At 35.7% G+C, this 16,168-nt stretch overlaps 1 protein-coding gene across 3 annotated transcripts in view; it reads right to left on the bottom strand.

The window, feature by feature from the left end:
* Positions 1 to 16,168, bottom strand: part of KCNK2 (potassium two pore domain channel subfamily K member 2) — a 154,934-nt gene that overhangs the window by 31,266 nt on the left and 107,500 nt on the right. For all 3 annotated transcript variants that reach the window (XM_063613917.1, XM_055234598.2, XM_063613916.1), the window contains exon 6: positions 9,043 to 9,182. In XM_063613917.1, the coding sequence (XP_063469987.1) occupies positions 9,043 to 9,182 (140 nt within the window). The remainder of the gene's footprint in view (positions 1 to 9,042; positions 9,183 to 16,168) is intronic.

Genomic DNA, 16,168 nt, shown 5'->3' with positions numbered 1-16,168 from the left:
TGAAAACACATTTTCTTCTGTTCTCAGCAAACATAGCTTGATTTTTTTGTAAAATGAGATTGTTTTTAGCTCTGAATACAGGCAAGTGCAATACTTTGGTTTGCTGAAGAATGTCCAAAAACAATCTTGAAAGCCAAGTTCACGGTGACCACTTTTCCTAACACAAATTCTCAAAACAGGTAACAGTCTCAAATAGTCAAAAAATAAAAATAATATTATATCATGATGCACTAAATCCTCATAATGTGCTCTCTAGCTAAAGAAAATGAAATTACTTATAAAGAGCTTTGAGGCAGAAACTATTAACTTATTTTCCTATTATTTACAAAGGAATAGAAAAAAAATTATTCTGAATTTCCATTACCAGATGACATTCTGTGAAATACATGAATCAAAAAAAAAGTTACCATTTATACTAAGAATTCAACTAAAATTTAAAAAAAGGAAGAAAACAAAAGTAATCTTCCTGCACATTTTTATTTTTTTAAGAAAACATTGGGCTATTGCCTCTTGGTTTAATAAAAGTAAGAATCCAGACAGGGTCTACCTCAATTGAGACAGCGAGATACTAGAAAATGTGTGGGTCTAATTCAACAACAACAACAACAAAAGGAGCATGTGGGTAGATTTTAGGAACATTTAATGTAGAAACTAGTTGTTTAAAAAGTCCATAGAGTATCCAACATATTTGAAATTTCTATATTCATTTTTTTACTAGGCTATTTTGGTCTCTGGTTTTGTGATTAAATTCTAGCAATATACACGCCCTCAATAGTTTTTGTTTGTTTATCTTTTCTTTTGTGTTTACTTATTATTTCAACCAGGTAAAATGTTTAGACCTATAAGCGCTCATGATATTTTATGTTCTACATAGAACAATATATGATGATATTATATATATATAGTCTTAAAACTTTATAAAACTATTTGATTTGAGATAATTTGATATTAATTTATTCAGAAACCCATGTGGAAAGAAACAAGCGTTCAGTAAGCATTCAGCCACATCACATACACTCCTCATCACATCTTCACAGCAAACTCATAAAGGAGGTATCATTACCTTAATTTCACCAAAAAAGAAATAGGGATTCAAAAGAGATTAGACATTTTGGTGATGTCTGCAGAGCTAGTAAATAGTTGAGATAGAATTAAATCTCAGTTCTGTTGGCCTCAAAACCCATTCACTTTTCAGAAATCATACAAATCATTTCTTTTCACTTGAAAGAATGTAAAAATTTTAGGTTTTGAGATTTCACTGATCTATACCATAAATAATTAGTAACCAAATTAAATACAAAAAGCCCTTCTCTGTAGTTACACAATAACAGATGGGTAAGCCTCTGGCGCAGGTTTCTGATGAGTCAGTATTACCCACATAAGGAGAAAAGAGGAAAGAAGGAGGAGAAAGGAGAAAGGAAGAGGAAAGGGAAGGAGGGAGGAGAAGAATGGGGGAGGACAGGAAGAAGTGAGATGAGAAGGCAGAGGCAGAAATAAATAGTAACAACAACAGATAAGAAACATTGTGAGCACTTGGGAAGCAGCATAGCTAAAACGTTAAAAGGCTAGGCCATGGAGTCAAGCTATCTGAGTTCATTACTGACTCTTCCACTTTACTAGCTGTATAACCTTTCACAAGTCACTGTACCTCTGTGTGTTTCTGCTTCCTTATTAGCCATTATTATTCGACAGCTGTGCATTTTACATCATTCTTTCATTTAGTATTAAAAGGGAAATAACTTAAAATGTATTCTAGAAGTGTTTCCATTTCTGAACATCTTCAAATCCTATTTCATTTTTAGTACACATTTGACTTATTAAGGCCTTCCTGAAGTTCGAACCACAAAGGTTCATACATGCAACATAATACTGAGGCTACATAGAGACATAATTAGGGTCTTGGTTCTGCAGAAATGAGTGCTCATACAATTCACTTAGAAATTAGACATGTCTGGGCTTCTGGCAGTTAATGCTGCCTTCAAGCATAATTTAATTCTTGCCTTGTTTTATTCTCCTCTCCAATTGCCTATTTACTAAATAGACAATAACTTGCTGAACTCAGACTGTGACTAGAGAAAGAAAGAACTTTCTCCTTTGCTTGATTAGGCAGAGCCAACATTGACCAGCAGATGAACCTCAAATCTGATTGCTCTGATCTTTTCCCCATCACATAGTGAAGGACACCCCTCTCCCCGTGGGAAAGAGAAGATGGGTCTTTTATGTATTCCTTAGTTTGAACAGCCCATTGTGACACTTCCTGCTTCTATTTTATTTTATTCTTATCCTTCGGTCAAAGAAGAGTTACATGTGTAAGACATAAACCTGAGAAATTTTACAGTCAGTGAATACTATGCATTATAAAGCAAGCATTATAAAGATCAGTAAGCAAACAGACCACCTACGCAATCCTCCCAATAAAGAGATGGACTTCAAACTACCACAGATGAAGAGTTACTCACAGCACCCAATACAGCACCCATCACATAGTAAGAACTTAATAGCACTTTTTGAACGAATTAATAATTTAGGAACTCAACATTAAATAATTCTAATTCCTAACTGGTCTCCAAGCCATGGCTCAATTCCCCAGGGCACCATTCATACAGATTTCTATTAGTCAGTCTCCAAAGGCTCCCATTTCCATAAAAACACTGTGACTGTTGCCCTTTGAAATTGTGTTTTATGTGGCCAGAACTATCTTAAGATATAGCTACTGTATTGCACCCATGCCAGGGAACAAGATTTACATTGTTTTCTACAAGAGTGGTGCATCAGGAGCACAACCTAATGCAGAATTCTAGTTACTTTATTCATCGATTTTATGTTATTATGTTAGCCTTTTCTTGGATTCTTTTTCTTCACCATTTTCTTTAGCCAATATGATCTACCACTGTAACCATCTTCCTCTCTTCAAAACCTCAATGCCTTTGCCTTTCCAACAGACCCAACCACAAATCAATTTATTTAACTACATTATTTGCTAAATAGTCCCACATCCCACACCTTAAGTGAAGGTGTTACTCCAGGTTCTGTTTTTAACTCCACTATTGACTTCCTTTACGAATCTTCATTAGGTGAATTCATCTATACTCACAGCTCTCAGGTAGTGATGGCCCCAAACTATCTTCCCAGCTTTAATTTCTCCTACATTCCAGGCATGCAGATGCAATTTTCTAGAATTGAACTACCTGAATATCTGTTACGTCTGCAATCTCAACATGTCCCAAATAAAACTATCTCATTGCTCCAATTTATGCAAAATCTCTCATTTTCCGGCATTCTGTAATCCTACCCAAAGTTAGAATTATGGATGTCATTCTCCTTTCCTCTTTATTGTGCACAATTAATGGGTTACCAAATTCTATTCCTTTTATCCCCCAAATATTTTTGAAATCTGAACTTTCATCTCTATCCCACTGCTACCCTAGACCCTTCGTTTGATAGTATCTGGATACCTGCAATAACCCTCTCAACTGATTTTCCTGAATCCAGCTTTGTTTGCAACTAATTCATCTTCCTCACTGTTGCCAACATCATTCATTCCACTTACTTAAAATCCTTCAATGGCTCCCTAAAGTTTTCTGAATAAAGTCTAAGCTATTCAAATGGCATATAAAATCTTTCAGATTGAAAGCACTTCTCCCATAAGAAATAATGATAAGTGATCTACTGCAAACTTTCCAGGGCCCAGTCTGCAACTGTTTCTTAATTGCTCATCTCTGGCAAAGATAAAGAGCCTCCAAGTCCCAGCTCTTTTCCTGAAACAGTCATTGCCACCCAGAGTGAAATTTAAAGGAGACCAAATGCTGCCACCAGGTAATTAGCAAAACAAAACAAAACAAAACAGAACTACGTTCTTTCAAATTTTCAGGCCCCTTCACAAAATTGGGGTGAAATAAAAATTCAGGGACAGTCTTTCAAGGCTTCTTGGCACTAGCGTTGTCCAGTCAAAGGGTGTAGTTTTCATACAATACAATGCCAACTTACTAAAGTGAGAGCCTCTATTTGCATAAACATCTCCAGAGACTAAGGAAATGATATTGGTAGAGAAGCATTGCTTGCCTATCAATTCACTGTGGCCAGCTGTGGTGCCACCCAGCCTGACAACGCTAGCATGCTATGGTGTGGGCCATGGTGGTTTTTATCTCATATGTGCACAGGAGCACCCAAACACTGGTGCATGGGCATCGATAGAAGAAATATGTAGAAATCACAGGCCCTTTCAAGCTCAAGAAATGTAAACAGTAGGAACCTGAGGTATGCCTGTGTCTACGCTCTACTCCCTGCTTTCCTCCTAAGCAAGCACAGATTTTACCTTCTGAGTTTCGTGGTCACATCTTATTTCTATTATGCCTCCCTCAGGTAGCAGTATTATTGTATTATCCAGAATATCTAAATAAGCTTTATTTTGTGAATGGAAACATTATTTACTCAGAAGAGAGTACATAGTTTCATGGAAAAGATAAGTTGGCTTACCAATCCTTTCTGTTAAACATGCGCCTACCCTCCACTGGAGCTTAAAAAATAGACAAAGAAACGCTTTTACAGAAATGCATATGTTTCCGTGGAAAACTGGAAAATTACCAAGCTCATTATTGTTTTCCTTGATGCAGATCAACGATAATTATATGTGGCATTTTTAAATATATAGTATGTTTCAACAAATCATTTCCTCTTCAAATATTTCAGATGGATTAGCTATACCATGTTTTATTTCAGCATGTTGATGGAAAACAAAACATAATTTCATTAAAACTATTCTTCATTGGAAACAGAATTTATTTTATTTTTTATTTTATTTTTATTTTTTTGGAGATGGAGTCTTGCTCCATCACCCAGGCTGGAGTGCAGTGGCATGATCTCGGCTCACTGGAACCTCCGCCTCCCCGGGTCCAAGCGATTCTCCTGCGTCAGCCTCCTTAGTAGCTGGGACTACAGGCACCCACCCCCACACCCAGCTAATTTTTGTATTTTTAGTAGAGATGGGGTTTCACCATGTTCGCCAGGCTGGTCTCAAACTCCTGACCTCTGGTGATCCACCCGCCTCAGCCTCCCAAAGTGCTGGGATTATAGGCGTGAGCCACAGCGCCTGGCTGGAAACAGAATATGTTTTAACATAAAAAACAGAAATGGAATAAAGGCATGTATGACTAGATCTATATTTTCATACTTAAACCAATATGGTTTAAGCAGATTTGTTTTTGAAAAAATAATATAAGACTGGGGTTATTAGCCAAAATCTTTTCATTCAGGGAAAGCATGTTTCCAAGTATTATCACTTGGAAAATTTGAAGCTATATTTAATTTTGTATTTTTTATATTTTGTACCAGTTAAATTTTTTAGTGAAGAAGATTCCCAGTTATCAAAAATGTTTAGTGTTTTTATTCATCAAAACTGAAAACTAGAAATAACCTTGTTGTTTCTTAACACTTTGGGAGTTTTTAAAACTAACAGTGCCCGGAATGACTTGGGCATGGAAAGTAAGGAATATCTATTGAGCAGTCACCTGGCATTGGTTCATTTTTACACAGAGATGACAACTAGAATATATTTAGCTGGCTTTTATTGATTTATACCCTTTAGTGAGTTATTTCAAAACTAAAATTGTCTAATAATCATTTTCCATTGCTTTAGAAATTTTAATAGTATTTTGTTTATAAAAACTTTGGCCATGATAATATTTTGAAAATTATAAGGGGCCTTTCCCTGTCTTTCTTCACATTCTCTGTTGAATTCCTGACCCCATTTTGCAGTTCCCTAAATTACATTATAAATCAGAAAATATACATATCTACTCCAATTGAAAGCTTCATTTCAACTGGCTCCCCTGTCCAGAGCAGCTGCAGCTTCGGAGGGTTCACTTAAAGCTCTGATCATAGCATTGACTCGTGAGCTTTCGACAGATGCAATCACCAGAAAGTACATGCTACCCAGAATATTAGGTAGATGCCAAAAGATGTGTGGTAAGAAAAAACAAAAAAACAAAACAAAACCAAAAAACCATGCAATGTTTAATGAGCATGAAAACACAATGCTACATCTCACACTTTCAGTTGAGGGTCATGAAGATCACTCATAAGTAGGCACACAACCTTTTTTGTTTGTTTGTTTGTTTGTTTGAGACAGAGTCTGGCTCTGTTACCCGGGCTGGAGTGCAGTAGCGCCATCACCGCTCACTGCAACCTTCACCTCCCAGGTTCAAAGGATTCCCCTGCCTCACCCTCACTGTAGCTGGGACTACAGGCACCCACCCCCATGCCCAGCTAATTTTTGTATTTTTAGTAGAGATGAAGTTTCACCATGTTGGCCAGACTGATCTTAAACTACTGGGCTCAAGTGATCCACCCACCTCAGCCTCCCAAAGTGCTAGGATTACAGGCGTAAGCAACCCCACCCAGTTTTGTTTTTCATTTTGAATAAATCAGTTATGTAGAAATTTGTATTTATTTAAAAAGATGGTGTTATGGCCTGATTTGTGTCTCCCCATAAGTCATATGTTGAAGCCCTAAGCCCCAGTGTGACTGCATTTGGAGACACGGCTTTAAAGAAGGTAATTAAGGTTAAATGAGGTCATAAAATTGGGGCCCTAATCCGATAGGACTGGTGTCCTTTTAAGAAGAGAAAAATATACCAGAGTGTGCATGCTTACACGATCCTCGCTGTCTCTCATGCATGCACACAGAGAAAAGGCCATATGAGGACACAGTGGGAAGGCACCACCTGCAAGCCTAGGAGACAGGCCTCACCAGAAACCAACCCTGCTAGCACCTTCTTGGACTTCTAGCTTTCAGAATTGTGAGGAAAAAAAAATGTCTGTTGTTATACCACCCAGTCTGTCATATTTTGTTGCAACAGCTAGAGCAGACTCATTACTTTGGAAAAGTATGCTAATTCTTTGACCCAGCTAGTCCTATCACAAAAAGCACTGTTTTTTAGTAATACGAGTTTTAAACATTTAAGCAGATATTCTATACCAATTTCATCAATTCATAAAGATATAAAATTTCCCTCTGTACTATCTGTGCCTTAGTGGCTTTCAAATTTTTAGACTGTGGACCACAAAAATATTAAGATATTAAGTATGTATGTATGCGTGTATGTATATAATACATAGTTTATTTATAATATTATATGTGTGTATTTGTGTATCGCAAAACAATACTTTTCCTAACTACCTGACTGTATGAAATAGGCTCTGCCCAAGTCTATTTTATTTAAGAAATACATGCTTGTGTGCATGTGTTTTCAAATCCATTTGAAAGCCAGATTATTGCTTGATGTTTGAGTAGTTCTCTTTTTAGCTATGTTGTCCAAAACATTCCCTAGCTACAATTTCCATTTTTTCCCTTAGCATCTCAAGATACACATGAAGTACATGTGAAGAATAACCATCTATTATATTTCTCTCTCTCTCTTCCATCTCCCACCACCCCCACACATACCACACTCACACACGCACACCACCTACAATGAGCCTAAGGTTGAGGCAAATCCATTGAGGTCCTATTCAAAGCAAGGCTTTTCATACAATTTAAATTACAGTGTCAAGCATATTGTCTTACTGACTTGTTTATAATAAAAATATTTCTATTTGATGATGCAACTAAGATATAGACTAATGCATACAGACTGAATAAGTAAATTCCCAATTAGGAAATATGGTATCCTTGAAGTAAAGTATGGATAATTTACATTCTTGCTAGTTCACACAGGCAACTTGGGTATAAATAAAAAAATTGTATGACTTGGCCTGGCATGGTGGCTCATGCCTGTAGTCCTGGAACTTTGGGAGGCAGAGGCGGGCAGATCACTTGAAGGTCAGGAGTTCTAGACCAGCCTGACCAACAAGAAGAAACTCCGTCTCTAATAAAAATACAAAAAAAATTTAGCTGGGCATGGTGGTGCGAGCCTGTAGTCCCAGATACTCGGGAGGCTGAGGTGGGAGAATCACTTGAACCTGGGAGGCAGAGGTTGAAGTGAGCTTAGATCATGTCACTGCACTCCAGCCTGGATAACAAAGCGAGACTTCGTCTCAAAAAAAAAAAAATTATATGACTTGATAATTTTCAAAGAAAACATTTGTAAAGGGAAGTTAATTTCATCATTTTCTATCTTATTCTATTTCTGTTGGGTGTATGCTTAAAGAATTCATGCTTATAGCCATCAAAGAATCTGACACTGATATCTGTGGTCTAGGAATAGATAGTTAAAGGAAGGCAATGGGTACTATAGGGACAGGTTTTACAGATTTGTTGTTCTCTGAAACAATTAGCAAATTTGACTAAGACCCAGAAGCAAGAAATACACATTTCATAATAAGACATTACCCTGTCACATTCAAACTAATAGTGATCCTGGATATGTAAATATGAAATCAAAATTTAATTTCCAAACAATAGAATTTCAAAATCAATATTTAAATTTCAAATTTTCCAAAATTTCATGGGTCAAAATTCTAATATTCACTTCTATATGTATAGTTGTATAAGATAAGTAAATTGATACCTTTTAAAATTGTTAAAATCTATACACAGGGAAAACGGCCATAATGCGTACTGCTTTGGAATATATATACATGTGTATGTACAAATTTATATAGACATAAGAAAAATAAAATAAGTTAAAGGTAAAAAACCTCCCACATTATTTAAAACATCCACTATTTCATGCTACTGATATCTTGATACAAATGTTTTCTATTATATTTTACTTTACAGAATAAAATTTATTTTGTGCCCTTGAGAACAAAAGAGAGAAAACAAAAGAAAAAGAAATAACAAAGAAAATGTTTTTAGTTACATCCTTTTTCATTAGAAATTATCCTCAGTTCTGAGACAGCAATTGGCATAGAAACATTTTCTAAGTGAATAAATTATAACTCATATATTTGCTCATAGCCTCATACAGCAAGTTCATGCCAAATAGAAAATATTAACATTTTAAAATGTTTAAATATTTTAAATGTAAACATAAAAATAATTTAAAATAACCTTTATTGAATTAACTAAATAGAAGTTTTTTGCACACTTCTTAATTCTCACCTCTTCTTTTGTCTTTTTGGATATCACTCGGAGCCAATCTCCAATCATGCTCAGGACAGCGGCAAAGTAAGCAAGCCCTACAAGGATCCAGAACCACACGACAGGCTTATAGAAGTCCAGATATTCAATATCGGATCCACCTGGAGACAAAACAAAGTAAAACAAAATAACTTCATAGTCTTAAAAGTAAACAATCTAGGTATTGCTAAAATTACGAACTAAATTTTGGTTTGCAAAACATAGAAATCTAGTATTCTTGTCAATGGACTTATTTTCTTCATTTAGAATTTCTCATTTTCACTCGTAATTCTTACCTATTTTTCAAGAACAAGTTAAGTTTTTCTTAATGAAATCTTTCATTGCTTCTTCAGATCATCATGATTTTTCCTTGCTCCATGTTTTATTTACATTTATATAATCCATCTCAGTCTAGCACTTAATTAATCTATGTGTACTGTTTCTTTTTCCACCTCTATTTTAACAAATAGAAGACAGGGATTACACTTTTGTTGGTGTGCATTTAACTTAGCATTATTTACCTCATTGCCAATAAATACATGCTAACTAATCAACTTAATGCCAAACTGAACAGCAAGTGAACAACTCTAGTGATGGTTCTTATTTTAAAGTCATCAGTACAATGAATCACTGACAAATGCCAGAAACAATGACTTGATGGTTCGAATGAGAACAAATAGAAATTTGCAGGTGATACTACCATTCATTATTCTCTGACTTTTCTGAGAAATTCCCATGACTGTCACACACACAAAAAAAAAACCGTAGCTCTCGAGAAAAAAAAATTGGCAAGGCTCTCTTTTTTTTAACTCTAATCCTTGAAGTTCTTCTCCATCCACTTGGAACAATAATACCTGTAAGAAGCTGGGTTCATTTCAACATACCCTTTGTTCATTATCCCATTAATATGGGGGCATTTATTAAGTCCCAACAGTGAAACTATTTTTATTTTCACAAATAAGAAATCAAATACCTCTCTTGAAAAATTCATAATTTAGCCCAAGAAATCTTCATATAGACAGTTAACCTCAATGAGGTGTATTGCATGATGGCAAAGAGAATAAAAAAGTACTATGAGAGGACATAGAAGAAGTGATTTTTACTTCTGGAAGAAGGAAAGTAAGAAGGGGAAAAGTGAGTCTTAAGTAATGAGGATCAAAACATGGAATAGCACAGTGTGGAAAATATATAGTATAGTCAAATGACTTTTAGTCATGGATAAATCTCCACATGTAATGGGCCAAAGAGCAGATAAGTAGAAGAGAGAAATCTAGAAAAAGTAGGCTGTATCAGATTGTAAAGATTTGATCTTAACTCAATGGAGAATAGGTAAAAGTCTCTCGGGAGATAAGTCCTATATATTCGTGTTTGACTATCTCCACAGAAAGATCTAGTGGCAGAGAAGAACAAATTGACAGGGAAGCCCCATGAGCAGCTTTTGTTCTGAATTAGCTAAGAAATTATTGTGTCTGAGTTAGGGCAGAGATGGCAAGGAGAGTCATTTTATAGGCCAAATCATCAAGGATTGATGGCCAATTACTTGGTGGGATAAGTGAGAGGAAGAGCTCTCTGATGACCAAAGACCCACATTGTAACTGAATAGGGGAAGAAAGAGTGACTTTAAAAAAAAAGTAATTAAAACTGGAACTGACAGGTTCGAAGTGCTTGAGGTAATAACCAACAAGATCCTTACATGCAAATCTAACACTTAATAGAACAGGGCAGAAGATAAGGATTTTAGGACCAACAGCATAGAGACTGGAGGTGCTTAAACAGAGCATGGATTTGCCCAATTCACAAAAATTCAACCAGTAAATTGCAAGTATATCAAAGATCAAGTATAAAATACTGAGTATAACATTATCATAGAGAAATTAAATTTTGCTAATAAGTTGCAGGTATATATTAAAAACCAAGTATAAATTGCAAGTATATATTAAAATCAAGTATAAAATACTGAGTATAACATTATTGTAGAGAAATTTAATTTTGCTAATAAGTTGCAGGTATATATTAAAAATCAAGTATGAATTGCAAGTATATATTAAATCAAGTATAAAATACTGAGTATAACATTGTAGATAAATTAAATTTTAAGTTGCTCATAATGACATTTTCAAATAATAAAGGGTCAATAAAAAGCATTTTTCGGTCAGGTAAATAATTTGCATAGGCATCGTTCAGCTTTCTTTTGGGACAAAAATAATTTTAAGAACACATTTTACAAAGTAAATAATATTACTTTCAAATATTATAAAATTTTTACTTTGTGCAACATTAAAAACTCATTTCTGGGAATAATTATAAATGCATCTTGTGATAGTTAAGAGTTGGCCCATGGAGGATACAGCTCTAAAACTTCACAGGACTGACTTAAGAAATATGTGTGTAAACCTGTTACATGATAGGCCCACCAGCGAATTTCATTTTTTCAAATGTTTCCATTTCAATGAAACCAAAATGACATTTTTTCCCAAGTACTTTCTCTTTCAAAACCAGAAAAAATCTTCATCCACATATTTGTGACTCATTTAACACATAAGTTCACCAAGATGTTGACTTTAGAAGAGTTAGTTCATGCTCAGATTACTTTTTATAAGTCTTCTTTCTTATAAACAGGATGTCACAGTTTGAAAAGAGTAAATTAGCTTAATCACTAAAAGGTCTATATTTGGGTAAAATGTTCAACCCACAAGTTTTAGTGGAGTCTAAGCCCAGGGGAAAAAAATGTTTTTCCTTTTTAAATTGCCACTCTCAAGATGAAATACTGGCAGTCAGATGATCTAGGAAAAACAAATACTATATGTAAGAAATATTGTCAAACAGCTCCCAAATCCTACTCACTTGCTGATATCTAAGATTCATGAATTAATTTTTACACTAATCAATTCACTTCATCTAAGAATCTTCTCCAAATTAACATATCTGTGATGACAGGATAACTTGCTAAGAAAAACTGTTTTATTTTTAAATTAGGAATAAATTAGGAAATACTTTTTAAAAAACTTCTTGACTTTTACAAGCATTAATTTCAGTCTAGCTATGTTCAGGAAACCTACCTATTTGTCTCTGGCTTACTAAGAACCGAGTGTAATTTCTATTATTGACTTCTTATTATTGACAGGGCCCCTGCGCCTGTCTCCCATGCTCTGTTTTTTCTCTTTCCACAGACTTCTGAGACGCAGCCTACAAGATGCTACAGCCTACTCTCCCCTCCTAGGTCCCCCACCGACCTGGCAGAAATATTCGCTCCACTGCTCTTTTTTCTTTACTACCACTGAATACATGCACATAAATCCTTTCCATTTTAAGAGCTTTCTGGCTAATCATAATAGGACAGTAAACAGATGGTAATAAAAATAACAAAAAGGTGTGGAGGTATAAAGGTTTTGGGAATCTTATAAACTTTTTAAGTAGTTAAAATAAGTCTACTCATCTTGACATTCTTATATGACATGTGACAGCTTTTAGATGGTGCAATCTCTCACCGGATCCCTTGCCCTTAATGCTTGTGTAAGGAACTCAGTCAGAGCCTAATCCAATCTAGAAGATTAAACTACAAAAAATATAGCTCAGGAAAGTTCAGGCTGGTATTATTGCTAGGAAACCATTATCTCCACAAAGCAGGTTTCCTAAACATTTGCTGGAAACAGTCCCTCTACCCAGCATTAAGGAAGCCCTATTCTAGCTGGCTCCAAAGAATCATTGATTAGGCAACAGAACAACCCATGAGGCCATGGCAGACACCTTTTAGATGGCTTTTTTTTTTTTTTTTTTTGAGACACAGCCTCACTCTGTCATCCAGGCAAGAGTGCAGTGGTGTGTTTTGGTTCACTGCAACTTCTACCTCCCAGATTCAAGCGATTCTCCTGCCTCAGCTTCTCGAGAAGCTGGGAATACAGGCACCTGCCACCACGCCTGACGAATTTTTGTATTTTTAGTAGAGACAGGGTTTCACCACGTTGGTAAGGCTGGTCTCGAACTCCTAACCTCAAGTGATCTGCATGCCTTGGCCTCCCAAAGTACTAGGATTACAGGCATGAGCCGCCATGCCTGGCCCCTAGAAGACTTAAAAAAAAAAAAAAAAAAGGAAAGAAAGAAAATTGGCTCCGTAAACCCTGCCTAACCCAGTTAATATGCTCATTTCCACTGATTTACAGAACATTCAAAATCAGATTAGAAGAGCGGGATGAGAAGGAAGACTTACTGATTACCTCCATAAATGAAATCATTCAATCCTAATGCCCTGTGGGTAGGTGTTGAGGGGAGTTGCATTCTCATGCTTCACACTTCCATTGACTTAGGGCAGGGCTATTATTAAGACCATGGGGCCATAGAATTAAGTCACATTGCCAGCTTCCTTTTGCAGCAATAAAGCTGATGATCCAATTGCCATCACTCTCATGGTCTGTTTGGAACTCAGGAATGAAAGACCAGTTTGTACTGGCTCCTTGAAATCCCAACAGTAAGTATCCCCCTTTAAAATAGAGATATCACAATCTCAGTAGAGAAAATAACATATGTCAGGCCACCCAAGAAAGGGGTAGCAGAGCTAGAGTTCAACAGAGGTGTCTGAATAGTTCCAAAACACAGGCTCCTTCATTGAACCCAGTGGTCCATGTCACCTATGATGTCACCTACTGTCCTTCTTATCATTTATCCACCAACCTATCTTGCTCATACTGCCTGGGAAGTACTTAGCTAAGGCAGGAAACACTAAATTGCACAAGGCGTGCCTCTTCTCCTCAAGGTTCTCACCTAGAAACCATATGGGTCTGAAGACAAGCATCATTGCACCAAGAGCCTCCTTACCTTGCTCTGTCCTCTCTCAAGCAGTTCCCAGCCATCGGCCCTCTTCCATGCTAAAGAACTTGGGCATACAACATCCCCTCTCACTTAAACATAATTTTCTTTTTCTGTGAATTTTTTTCTGAATGACAAAATATTTATGAAGAAAGAAAAAAGATATATCCTGGTTTTAAAGGGTAACCTAGCCACTCCGGACTAAGGTTATCAGTTCCATACACCTCTTCTGTTTTTCTAAAATGGCATATCTGTTATAGAATATAAACATAGATATATAACTCCATTTTAAAGAAAGTGGGGATCATTCCTTTAAACGGGCCTGTAAGTATTTTAGCTTAAATATCAAACAGGGATTTTAATTTTGGGGGGTTTGTTTGACTTTACTTTTATTAATTAAACCTATCCTGTCTTAATATGAAGGAGGGAAAATCTTAATTTCTGTTTTAGTATATCTTATTGTGTTGTTAAGTAATTTAACTGAATAAGGTGTTTCTCACTGCTTCAAGGACTGAGAATCCCTTTTAATGATGTTATAAATCCTATTTTCTTTTTAACAAATGGAAATATGACTTCAGTATTAAACAATAGCTTACCTACTAAACTAAACTTTTCATATGCCATTGAGTCAGAAAACCAGAATGCCAAAAAAGGTGTCATTTGAACTTATATTTGGGGATTTTAAATTTTAGCATTCAAGAAGTTGTCCATGTCCCTCTAGGTACTTGCTCTTAAATTGGGAAAACTGCCATGAGAACAGCAGTCTCATGATCATAAAGAAAGAAAAATCAACACATGATGTCACTCACTCATCCTTTATAAAGATGGAACAGTATATAGATGTACCCAATTGTTATTCTTAGAAATTGTCTTTAAATCTCAATCTAGAACAATTTGGAATATTTTTCACGGAATGTAGTACAATTTACTTCCTGCCCCACGAAGCCGTAATTATCAATCACTGAATGCTTTTCTCCTCAATTTTTTCTCCACGTTTTTACAATACTTCTATATATCCATTCAGAACCCTAAAATTTAAGTAACTTTTTGGTTTGTCCACGGCCCCTAAGACTTCTGAACCATTTGAGTCAAATCCCACTTATTTAATCATGCAGATGGCCACTATTTGTGTTGTGAGTTCTCTGAGAGTCATGAGTTAAATCAGGGAGTGACTAAACCCTCTATAGAATTTTCCTGTATTATAAAACAGAGCAAATACCAGGAAGAGAAAAAGATTCCCTACTTAATTATTGCTCCTGGATTTCATACATTCTGTCTCACAGGAACAGGAACTAGAGCAATTATTGTCACTAAGTGCTAAGCACAGTATCTAATATACAATATGTGTCCATTAAACAACTAAACAAGCAAATGACCAATGAATATAAAACATTTCCCTAGCAGTCACACAAAGCCTCCTTTTCCAAACAAAGGAATTTTTCTGAGCCATTGTGATGGTGGTAATGACTGCTCTTCAACAGATCTCACTATCAGGTACTTTCCTTGTTATCTGTTAAATTCCTGGCAAATTTCTACTCAGTTATCAGCTCAACAACAGCAATTTTAATACCTGGCCTTTGACATGGTTGCAAAACTCTCAGTCAACACAAGGTGCTGTTTTCTAGAGGGTCTCTACTTGAACTAACTGCTTGGGGGTTAGGGGAGAAACATGCCATGGTTTTGAAAGAGATTTATGTTTTCATAATAAAATTCTCTTAAACTGAGCAAGCTCTGAGCACTCCACCGAATGAGTCATAATTTCAGTTATACAGGAAAGCAAATAGTTTGGTTACTAAAAATTACATTTCCAATAATGACTTTGAAAATGTAATTCCAAGAAAACTGAGTCCTTACCGTATGAGACATACAAATGTGTGCTTCCCAAGTAAAAAATGTGATGGCAAATGATTATAACACTGTGAAAAACTATAAAAATGTAGTAAAGGTAAATATGCCAGAAGAGGAAAAATTTTACCTGGGAAAGTCCCAAACTGTATTACACCTCTATATGAGGGAGCACAAGGTACTAAGCATGAAGCCTGATTGACCTAGGAAGCATTCAAAACTACATGCGTGATGAAGAAAATTTCATTATTTAACCAAATATACTCAATTTCACTGATCAGAATTCCATGATGATGTATTTGGATGGTTAAATAAATTCATGCTCAGATGGAATATGTGTTTTCAGAATATTAATCATGAGGATTTCTTAGAACATCTGGATTTTTGCCTAGAACTTTTGGATTTTATTAGAAAACTAGGTAATGTGAGGACACTGCTTTGTGAAACTGTAAATTATTCT

Source organism: Symphalangus syndactylus, chromosome 19 (genome assembly GCF_028878055.3).
Source record: "Symphalangus syndactylus isolate Jambi chromosome 19, NHGRI_mSymSyn1-v2.1_pri, whole genome shotgun sequence".
Taxonomy (NCBI): Eukaryota; Metazoa; Chordata; class Mammalia; order Primates; family Hylobatidae; genus Symphalangus; species Symphalangus syndactylus.
Note: the sequence above shows the minus strand (reverse complement) of the source record. Positions and strands in the feature narration are given on the sequence as shown.